Here is a 12,253-nt window from a genome sequence, read left to right as displayed (position 1 = left end):
TGTGACTTCTCATGGATAGAGTATCCAAGTCACATAATATTTTCTAATGTTGATATAAATATAGTAATCCACTGTTAACTATGGAGTACAACTCGTATAATCCCTAAAAAGAGTGAGCAACAGTTGTGAGGTACTGAACTGACCTTTTCTTTCTGCATTCCACATGCATACCCAGTCAATTTTAAAAGACGTGACTTATTATTTAGTGTAGTTTCATTTAGGACTTTCTCGACATGGGGTCTAATGAATATTAATTCACATTTAGAATGGGTGGCATCCTTTGCACATTTATGAATATAAAAGGAACATTTGAAAGAGAGTCATCATTTCCATCATTAATTTGCTAATTCACACACAAGGAAATGACTCATGAAGACTTTAGATGCCTTTGTTTCAAAATTCATTTTCTTCAGTTTTCCTTTGCTTTAGCTGAATGGATAAGATTTGTCAGTTGAGTAAAGATGCTTCATCTCCTTCACTGATGCTGCCGGGAGTTATTAATTAGGTTTCTGAGTTTGGCACTGCTCTTTCCTGGTCACCGTGATGTGTCATTGAAACAGACCCATTAAAATGAGTGATGTGTGTTGTAATTTCATTAGTGTCATCAATAATGTATTACACTTTCCTTTTAGTAGTCTCTTTGTGTTGTGTGTGGGTCAGGATGACTGTATGAATTACATTTATAAGATCCAAATTGTTACAGATGAGAGAAGATAGGCATGAGGGTGGAATTAATGTTATTTTAAACATGATAACTACTAAAATGATTTCAATTAAGTAATATTTTAATTAGGTTTGATGTCTCTACATGCCATACTGAAATGCATGTTATGTGTATGCAAATAGGATGGTGATTTATTGAATTAATAACACAGTCCATTCTTTCTGCCAGGAAACTTCTGAATTGAACTAAAGTAGGTGTAAGAGCAGGAATGGTTCAATAAGGCATGTAATTCCTTGTGGTTATAAAGAACAGACTGTTGACATTGAAACTCTTCAAGGGTATTTGCTCACTTTCTTTCCACTCTATTTTCCTACAAGACATGCGCCTTTTGACTGGCTATTGGTTAATTCCAAGTCTTTCCTAATCTGAAAAATATGATTCTATACATGAGAAGGAGAAACATATTTGAATATTCTGATGCATACTGCTGACATCTTTTAACTTCATTTAACTGAGGTTCAGTTTTGGTCATACAATATGAGAATATAAAGACCTTTTGGCTTAGATGCTTCCATAACAAACATTGATCTAATTGAAATATTTTCAAAGGTAATAATTTGCATACTAAAAACATGGTACAGTAGCAGTTTTGCTCCCTGGGGGTACTTAACAAATGAATGAATATGTAAGAAATTTCTCAGAACTAACAAGTATATAGACACAGAAATGGATAGGCTTTGTGTTTTTTTGTCTTCCATTCAAATAATACAACTAAAATAATATGATGATACTTTTTGGAAAAAGGTCTACAAATACTGAACTTAATTTTCTGTTAGCAGGAAGCTAAATGGTTTTTAGTATGCAAAAGAGAAATAGTAAAAAGATAAGCTGCTTCTGAAGATCAATAGGTGAATTTATCCTCATAAAAGTTTAAAGAAGGTACTTTTGTTTTCCTCGACTTGTTTTTAAGGTAAAACAATCTATCAAGGTAAAAAATAAATAAATTCTACTATAATAAAGATCAATTGTCTTAAGTCAGCAGCTACCCTGAATGAAGTTTCCCTCTTAAACTATGATGAAAGAATACTAGTCACTTATCTTCAACCAGAATTTAAGCATCTGTAGTTTTAAGCTGATTTGTATCCAATTTGGGTCGAAATGGATATGAGTGTTTATCTTACATAATAGCTTGCCACAGCCTACTACTTGAATCATGTAGCATATGGAAAGTGTGTTTAGCTCCTTGTAGAAATTTCACAAACCAAAAAGGACCCATTTCTATGCACATGGCTTGTTTATAGTCATTATAAAAGTATTACTGAGTTGCTTACAAGTTAGAAAAAAGCAAATGTTGGCACATTGCAGATTCCATTGCATTGGTCTTTAAGAATTATATGTATTGCTTTCCAGTTTTTTAAAAAACCACAGTGATTGTATGTGTTGTGCTTAGACCTAAACATTTTTTCTAGGATGCATTTTTATTCTTCCACATTATCTCTCTTCTCAATATTTTATACTAGTTATGGCTGAAGTTTTATGTAAATATATTAGAGATTGTGCTCATGCTTAAATGAACTGTCATTGAGGGATTAATCCTATAACCTTTATGAGCATGTTTTATTAATATCTTATCATTATACTGAATATTAATAACATTTAACATTTAATAACCATAGAATGTGTATTTAGGAATATATTTCATGCTAGTGAGCTTTGAATATGTGGAATAGTCACTATAACAGCCCCCAAATCATTAAAGATATTTCCCATAATGTATTAATTGCAATGGTACAACTCATTTAAAGGGCAGCTCTGAATAACAATGATTACAATATCTTTGTCAGCATGCTGAATAGTATACCCTCAAGGAATGGAAGTATTTGGTACAGCTTTTGAAAATATTTTTGCACTCTTAATTCCAGAAATATATTTGCCATTAAATGATTTATAATTAAACATGAAGCTAATAAAGTAGAGGAAGAGAATTCAAAACTATGAATATTAATAAGATGATAAAATATTTTCTTATACTATTTAGTAACCCTTAGTAGTAAAGCAGTATAAGTTGTCTACAATGAATACTTTTTAAAATGATTAATTAACATATATTTTAAACTACTTTTATTCTCAAAATACTAAACCCATTTTTATCTATCAATCTATCTAAATGGTTTACTGTGAATTTAAAAATGTTTGATAGGTATCCTGACACTAAAACCCATTCCTTTTTTTTAATGGCAATTAAGGATTATGTTAACATGAAAATGTGACTTGTGTATAGTCTCTGTCATGTAGGAGAACACATATGAGTATCCAAAGCAGTTTCATCTTCATCTGGGAAATTTCCATGGTTGTATCAAGGTTCCTCTGTATTAGTGGGGTTTTTTGCCACCCCACCCCACCAATTTAATAATGTAAAACTAATATTTAGGGAAACTTCCATTAGGTGTTTTGCTAATTTTCATTATTTTGTCAGTTTTATATAGTAGAAACCTTTACACATAAAACACATGTATACATATGTCTATGTATATACATATTCTTACGTGATTATTTTAACACAGCACAGTGGCTTCTTCTGAAAAGTTCTTTAATTTTATGAAGGTTGTGGAAATAGCAAGATGGAAATCTCTATTTCAAGGAGTATTCTCCTTGTAAACTGAATCCACATTTTTCTCAGGGTATAGCTCATAGCTAAAGCATTGCTCATGACCAACTTGCCTCTCTCCATTTGGAAGATGTTTTTTTTCCCTCCCATATCTAGAGAGAATATATGTTCCTTAACACAAAGTTTTATGACTACAAATTTCCTTAATACAAAGTGGTATCATCTGCATACTTCTGAAATGCGGATGATACCACTCTAATGGCAGAAAGTGAAGAGGAACTAAAGAGCCTCTTGATGAGGGTGAAAGAGAAGAGTGAAAGAGTCAACTGTTCGCATCAGGTGGCCAAAGTATTGGAATTTCAGCTTCAGCATCAGTCCTTCCAATGAATATTCAGGACTGATTTCCTTTAGGATGGATTGGTTGAATCTTCTTGAAGTCCAAGGGACTCTCAAGAGTCTTCTTCAACACCACAGTTCAAAAGCATAATTCTTCAGTGCTCAACTTTCTTTATAGTTCAACTCTCATATCCATACATGACTACTGGAAAAACCATAACTTTGACTAGACAGACCTTTGCTGGCAAAGTAATGTCTCTGTTTTTTAATATGCTGTCTAGGTTGGTCTTGATAAACTAACATATGTAGACTTGATAAAGTAACATATTTCTCAACTCAAACATGTAAAGCAAGAATATCATAATCTATCCTTGAAAATATTGGGATCAAGGCCCAATAACAGAAACAAAAAGACATGAAAAAGATGGAAGAGTGAGTATCTTCAGAGACCAGTTGAATACTTAAGGAAAAGAGATAACTTGCAGGGTTCTGTCATGAGTGATGAAGCAGATTTCAATGTCCATTCACCACCAGAGTACAGGGAATACAACATAACCTAACTGATGTAATTTACACTGACGTTACAGGCTTCATTATTGAGCTTACAAAGTTCAGGAGAGGGCTCAAGTAGTGGAGTCTTGATCAGCTAGGAAACAATGATCCAGAATTCTATTTAAAACTGAGGTCAGTCCTAGTGAGTGAAAGTCACTCAGTCACGTCTGACTCTTTGTGACCCCACGGACTATACAGTCCATGGAATTCTCCAGGCCAGAATACTGGAGTGGATAGCCTTTCCCTTCTCTAGGGGATCTTCCCAACCTAGGGATTGAACCCAGGTCTCCTACATTGCAGGAGGATTCTTTACCTGCTGAGCCACAAGGGATGCCCAAGAATACTGGAGTGAGTAGCCTATCCCTTCTCCACTAAGTCAGTACTAGGGATAATTATAAATTAACTAAATCTTATGCTGTGGCCCTTGCTCCATCTTCTCAAACTTAACTATGCATCCTTGCTCCATTTGATCAATCATGTCTGACTCTTTGCGACCCCATGGACTGTAGTCCACCTGGCTTCTCTGACCATGGAATTTCTCAGGCAAGAATACTGGAGTGGGTTGCCATGTCCTTCTCCAGGGCATCTTCCTGACCCATGGATTGAACCTGCATCCCTTGTGTCTCCTTCACTGGCAGGTGCATTCTTTAGCACTAGTGTCACTGACATCTTTGTTTACTTCTCATCTGGAATAAGTGGTTCTCCGGGTTTTGTATTACAACCAAAGTAACTATACCAAAATAAAGTCAAATAATCTTTCCTTCTTACTTAAAAGCTTTCATTCATTTCCTACTGCCCATAAGAAAAAGTATAACCTCCTTAGCTTAATATGGAAGGCCTTGTATGATGTGGCCAATGGCTTGCTCTCCCAACTCTTCTATAGCTGCCCACCCTGGCCTTGTGCTCTGACCATACAGCAGCACTGGCATTGATCCACTAAGAATAGTAAGCTGTTTTATAAATCCATACCTCTGCATATGCTAATTCCTCCTGCATAGGGTATTGTATCCACTTTCTAGCTCATTTCCTTTCTTTTGCCCTTATAGCTGGTAGTTCCCAACATCCTTCAGGATGAAATATTCTCCATGATAAACTTTGCCAGTGGCAAACCTTCATCTGTTATCACTAGACCTTACATTTCTAGCATGACAATTAATGACCTTATTTTAATTATTTATATATTTGCCTCTCATTAGAGCATGGAATTTCAGCTAGCTCAGATAGTTTGGGTTGGAAATAAGTCAAATGATGCAATAATCCATTCCTTTCTACCAAAATGCATCTCTTTCTACTTATCAACTAATAAAAGGAATCTCTTTAGACTTGCCCAAGGCCAAATACCTCTTTCTCAGATATTTGGATAAATTTCAAAGCACCATCATACTACATACTCTACACTTATATTCTAAATGTCAAACACAAAGAAAGAGAACAGGATAATGAATACATTACTGATTTCAACAATTATTAGCTAATGGTCAATCTTATTCTACCTGCAATGTCCATAGCTCCACTCTCCTTTTTTCCTTCCAAATATTTAGAAGCAAATTTTAAAGGTAGTAACTTTTCATTCACAAATATTACTGTATGTGTTTCTAGATTAAGAACACTTTGAAAATATACTGATAATACCATTTTCATACCTAAAATATTGTTTCTTAATAGTAACAAATCCTTATTAGTATTAACTTTTATACTACTTCTCATTTTTAAAATTGTTTGAATAAAGACCTAGAAAATCTGTACTTTACTACATAGGTTGATGTTTCTTTTAATCTAAAGCAGCAGCTTTCAACTGGTTGCACTTTTGCCTCGTAAGGGACAATTTTGGCAGTCTGGAGACATTTTTGGTTTGTACAACAGCTCTGAACTGAATGTTTGTATTCTCCCAATATAAAGACATGCATTAAAACCCTAACCTCAATGGGACTATATTTTGGAGATGGGCCTTTGGGGAGTAATTCAGCTTAGGTTCAGTTATACAGGTGGGGCCCTCATTATGGGATTAAAGCCCTTACAAAAAGAAGAGAAGACATGGGATCCCTCTGTGTGCATGCAGTAGGCCATGGAAGAATATAACTAGGAAGAGGCCCCTCACTGACAATCTGTTCATACTGGCATGCTGATCTTGGGATTAGCTTTCAGAGCTGTGAAAAATAAATGCTTATTGTTTAACGCACCCAGTCGATGGTATTCTGGTATAGTAGTTCAAAATAACTGGGACAACTACAGGAGGGGTGTTCCTGGTACCCAGTAGGTAGAGGTCAGGGATACTGCTAAATATCCTTCAATGCACAGGACCGCTGCCACAATAAAGAATTATCTACCTCAGCCCCTGCCCCCAACAAATGTCAGTAGTGAAAGGCTGAGAAACCCTGGTCCAGCAGTTCCTCTGTCACCCATTTCTTGTTATAATTTGGTCATTGAATAAACTGGGCCATTTGTCCTACAGAATTTCTCACAGTATTTTGCTGATGACACACGACGGTATTATTTTTATGTTTTCTGTCCCTTGTGTTTATGAGCAATTAGAAACTTCATCAGATTCAGTGTTGTTGTTGTTGTTGTTTCTGTTTTTCTTTTTTAGCAAAAATAGTTTATTTCACTGATAGTATTATGTACTTCCATCAGGAGGTACATACTGTCTAGTTCTATATCTCGCATCACTAGAGGGAACTTTTGATGATCAATGTCTAAATCCATTCATTCAATAGTGGCCTCAAAATGATAATATTGTATTCTTATAATTATATCATTTATTTAAAACATCACTGTTTCTTGAAAATATTTTTTACAATGTTTGATACAAAATAGCATGGTGCCTAAAACATTTACTCATTCTGTGTTGTTTGTTTGTTTGTTTTGTTTTGTTTTTTCAGAAATATCCTGTATCACCTTGATGGGAAGACAAGCCAGTTTTCAATACTCCTGGAGGCTTGGGAGCACTGCAAGTCACTTGCATCAAATGAGACCCTTCAAGAAGCCCTGTCAGAGGTGTTGAACAGCATTAATGCAGCTCAGGTTTACTTCAAAGCGGGACTTGATGTGTTCGAGAGTGTCTTAGTTGGAAAGAACTGAGAAAACTCTCAGCATTTTAAAAAGTTTGTTTACAATTCCTCAAGCTAAAGCTCTAATCTCACCAGATTTTCTGACATGGAAGACTTTTTCCCCTCAATGGCTTTTTATATAAGTATAAAACTATTCTTCCTTTGTATTTTTTGATGTATGTGTAAAAAGAGCATTTTGCACATTTAATATTTTTCTTATATCTAGATTTCTGATTATGTAAGAGCAAGTTATTGGGAATAATACTTAAGATTTATCTATTAAAAAGAAATCTGCTGTATTTTTCTATATATATATATATATATATATATAAAATATTTGGGGAAAAAATTTCCAAGAAGTTCTGGACAATCTTTGTTCCTATGGATAAAACATGTAGGAATAGAAATCATTTCCCTATGTTAGAGATTTAATGACCTACCTTCTGTAATAGAAATGGACAGTTGATATGGTTTCAGATTAACTTTTACTATCAAATATTCAATATGAACAACAAGTATTCTGACTGAGTGATTGGTTGATGAAAACCACTTTGAATGTGTCTATTTTATGAAATGAAGTGCCTGTTATAACACAACTAGATGTAGTAATACACTGGTTATGAAAATGTATTTTTTTAAGTATTAATTTAAAAAAAAAAAAGAGCCATAAACATTCCAGGGGAAAATCACAAGGTAGCTGCACAGAGCAATTTAATTGTAAATTTTTTTCCTAACCACTTATAAGGTGACTAGCTTTGAAACCCCTCATTTGTATCAGTTGATTTTGTAAAAATTTCAGGAGTGATGTATGTATTATGAGGGAGAAAATATGTATTTCTTCCTGTGTTGTTTCTGTTGGAAGCACTGAAATAGAGCTACTCTAAAATGAAAGCATCTCACTTTGCTCCTCATTCATGTATCTTTTCTGGAACTCCTTGCTGAAAGGCAGTTTTCTCAGAATACCATATAATATCCACAGGAAAGTAGCAAAGTTTCTCTTTGAAAACTCAAAATATCTTAAAAAGTATCAAATTGCTATTTCTGCCACTAACAAAAAGGACTTCTGATGAATGAAATAGTTGTTTTGATCAACAAAAAAGCTCCTTAATTCTATGAAAAAACTTTTTTTTTCCTTCTCTATCCTTACTTGTGATTGAGATGACAACACATAATATATTCATGCTTCTACTTCTAGGCAGAAAATACTGTATTACTTTAAGAGTATATCTTTCCCATGCTTCAGTTCTTCTCTCATGTTGTAAATGAAGCTTTTCACACTAAGGCCAATGAATGGCCTTAGTATCCACTATTCCCCTAACCACAGAATTCCATTAAGTGTTTAAACTCTGAGCCTACCTTTAGAAATTGATTTGGTATTGGATAAAGCAATTTCTCTTAGGAAGCATATCTTCAGAATATTTTATGTGGATTATTTTTCTCTAACACAACATTCAAACACATGTCCCTATCACACACCTCCAGAGAAACTTCACAAATAGTGCCCATAAGTCTAAATCTTTGCTGTGTATGAATGAAGATACACCTAATCTTAGTTTAAAGGAAAACTGAAGTTAAAGGGAATTAGTCAGCATTGATTAACTGATTTATAAGGGTCAGCTGTTCTTACCATCAGTAATGTTTATATGCTTAAGGCAAAGAAGAGAATTGAAGCAATTAGCTAGATAATTCAAGCAGAAACTCAATTTCAGTGAATTGCTTGTGTGCACATATTTTACATAAGAAAGGAAACTACCTTACAACATATATTTCTAACCAATGCACGTGTCTGTCTGAAAGTATTTGCTATGTTGAGAAGTGGCTACAGGAAGAGGCTAAAGAACCAAACTCCCACATGCCTTGGTGTCAGTGCCCTCTCTCCTTCCACAGAAAAGAAGAGAAAAGAGGCAGGAGGAATACACATACGGATTTGTGTCAGGTCAAATAATAGAATCCCTATACCAAAGGATCAGAAATAGTGAATCAAGTTTCAGTGTGTTCATTTTAATTCTTCCTTTGGAGCTGGATTTAAAACAGACAAAGACAAATAGTTATTGATTTGGTAGTTTATCATTTTAGAACAAAATCCTAAGTAAATTCACTCCTTTAGACTCCAATAGTGTTGAGAACATGAATATTTGTGTTTGCACATTTTTGTTGAAAGATTGTGTATTTAACTAACCCACACTGCAGAGATCAAAGTCTCAATATTCTGTAATTATTATTTCTAAATCATATGATATTTGATACTTAGAAACTGAAGTTAACTATGAACTAACATGTTTTTATTAGCCTATTTAAAAGATGATGTGAAGAAACTGAATTATAATTGAAAAAGACATCCACCAATTCTATAAATGCTGCTCATCTTTGACTGAAACGAACCTCTTAACCAGGAACATTACTGCAATAGTCTGATTACCTCAGGATTCCTTGAAATTTATATCATTTAAAATTTTCCTTAATGATCCAAGTAAATAAAATCCTATGCAAATTATTAACAAGTATTTTCAATGAACTGGTAGTTAGGTTAAATCATTGCTGAAATATCTGGGTGCCTGGTACTTCTCACCAACCTTCACACATAGCATTGTGCCAGTCCATAATGAATCATAAATGATTATTCCCCCAAGAAAAGGTGGCAGATGTGGACCACTGCAATTTGGGTTCAGGCAGGGTACACCTGGAATACCGCTCTTTGTGAAAAAGTACAGATTCCAGAGTCAAAAGAAAGCCTAAGACATTCTGATTCAAGCCTGAGAATATTACCTTCGGTCAGGGAAAGCATCAGCACCCCATCAGATACAGTAACTGCAGACAAAGTGGTCAAGGAATTGGGATAGAGTCACAGTTTCAGTAGCAGAAGGGCTGCTAAAATTTAAGCTTGTTTGTTTTCTCATATAACAGAGTTCTAAATGGTCTTTTCCAGTATATTCTAGGTAACTAGTCACTATATCAGATGCTGGATGGGCTGGAAGCACTGCTTTTCAATTAGGGACTAGTTAATTCTCTTAATATATCTAACAAGTAGAACTGTCCCAGGGAGTTCATGCAAAGGGCACAAGCCTGTGTACTTGTGGGGAGGTAGAGAGAGTCTCCACATGATACCAGTGCTCTGGAAGGAGGGTATTAAGCAAAATACTTTTATAAGAGAGCATTTTCCCCAATATTAAATTGGCAGTTTAAATCTGTATTTCTCAAAATGTGGTTTTTGGGGAAGGGAGCCTTGGAATCTATATTTTTAGCAAGATTTGCCAAATGATCCTTATGCTTAATGATTTCTCATCTACATTAATAATCCTGGGTCCTCCTGAGAAAATATCATGTGGCAACATACTAAAAATTTGAAGGGTCACAATAATAGGAGATACCTCTAGCTTTGCTAATAATGGCATTTTAAATAAAGAGTGAGTAACCATTGTATTTCTCAAAAAAGGACCCAGATGCAGCTAAGTCTGTGCCTGCTACAAGTCAGGTATGTTTCTCAATTTAATGTGTTTTGTTTTTTTTTTTTTCTAATTGACTCCTCATGCCAACTTATTTTAAAAGATAGGGAAATTTAGTTGAGTGACTGCACAAATTTCCATAGCTAATAAAGATGATTGATGTATGTGTCTCTGCTGGGCCCCCTGGGGTCCAGACCTGTGTTATTCATGCTGGGTGCCACAGAAAGTTAAGAATCAGTTACAGAATGACATTATTGAAATTTTTAATATATTACTGCACAACTGATCCGGAGAAGGCAATGGCACCCTACTCCAGTACTCTTGCCTGGAAAATCCCATAGATGGAGGAGCCTGGTGGGCTGCAATCCATGGGGTCGCTAAGAGTCAGACACGACTGAGCGACTTCACTTTCACTTTTCACTTTCATGCATTGGAGGAGGAAATGGCAACCCACTCCAGTGTTCTTGCTTGGAGAATCCTGGGGATGGGGAAGCCTGGTGGGGTGCCGTCTATGGGGTCGCACAGAGTCGGACACGACTGAAGTGACTTAGCAGCAGCGCAACTGATCAGACTATGTCATCTGCCACTTCACTGGGTGAACTAAGGAGCCTGAAGAAATCAACAACATTATTCCTCATGATGGTAGCCCACCCCAACAATTGTGGACATATGTAGGTAAATTAGAAGATAAGTAAATAAGAGCACAAAAATAAGTCTACCATTGTAGAATATCATAACAACTAGATGAAAAATTATCTCATAATTTCCTCCTCAAAATGTATATATACCTTCACTGGGGAGTGGGGGGGGGACCAAGTGCTGGGACTTACAACCTCAGTTTTATATTATACTTAAAACTCAGAAAAACTGACTTTTTAAATTACATGTATTTTAAATTACATGTACTTTCAAATGTATAGCATACAATAGGTTTCTCCATTGCAAAGACAGGTGTTACAAAAATAAAATGATTTGTTGCCATGTTCCAGTGATGAATCAGCATCTTTGCCTCAAATGAAAAACTATTTTCATAATTGGTAGACCTAGCCAAAAGTGTTCTCATGAGACATTCTGTGGTATGTGTGATTAATTACTCCAAAAACTAAACTTTTTCCTTGATATTGCATTGTCATCTCATTGGTTTAAAGGACCATTTAAATGTGCCTTAACTACAAGTTCCCTCGATAGAATTATATTTTAAACTGCCCATCCATGTGTTGAGTGGAAGACAAATGGGGCTATACATTACAAAAGATAGGTCAGTAACCTAACAGTTCCATTACAGGAGCATGGATGCAACACAGGAGAAAAAATAGACGTGATATTTGAGCAAAGAAATATTCTGCCTAGGTACACTAGTAAATTTGTATTTCTTGCATGAGTTTATATTCCTAGCTTAAAAAGACTCATTAGAATTGCTGTTTAGAAAGAACTTAAACTTCCAAGAGTTTTAAGCTCCCCATCAAGTGTAAATACTTTTCAGTTAAGTGGGTTTATTTTATGCAGTTTAGAATTTCAAGTGAGGTAAATGTAAAAAAGGAGTTGCAAAAGAAAATTCTTAAACTTAGCCTATTTTGGTCACCACAATGTTCACTCAGTTCTG

General features: G+C 35.0%; 1 protein-coding gene across 6 annotated transcripts in view; it reads left to right on the top strand.

Annotated features, from left to right (window-relative positions):
- The window catches only part of NAALADL2 (N-acetylated alpha-linked acidic dipeptidase like 2), a 1,624,416-nt gene extending 1,613,388 nt beyond the window's left edge, over positions 1–11,028 (top strand). For all 6 annotated transcript variants that reach the window (XM_044938294.2, XM_044938269.2, XM_025283251.3 and 3 more), the window contains one exon: positions 7,040–11,028. In XM_044938294.2, coding sequence (XP_044794229.1) covers positions 7,040–7,238 — 199 coding nt within the window. In that variant the 3' untranslated portion in view covers positions 7,239–11,028. The remainder of the gene's footprint in view (positions 1–7,039) is intronic.
- The last annotated feature ends 1,225 nt before the right edge of the window (positions 11,029–12,253 follow it).

This window comes from Bubalus bubalis, chromosome 1 (genome assembly GCF_019923935.1).
Source record: "Bubalus bubalis isolate 160015118507 breed Murrah chromosome 1, NDDB_SH_1, whole genome shotgun sequence".
Lineage (NCBI taxonomy): Eukaryota > Metazoa > Chordata > Mammalia > Artiodactyla > Bovidae > Bubalus > Bubalus bubalis.
Note: the sequence above shows the minus strand (reverse complement) of the source record. Positions and strands in the feature narration are given on the sequence as shown.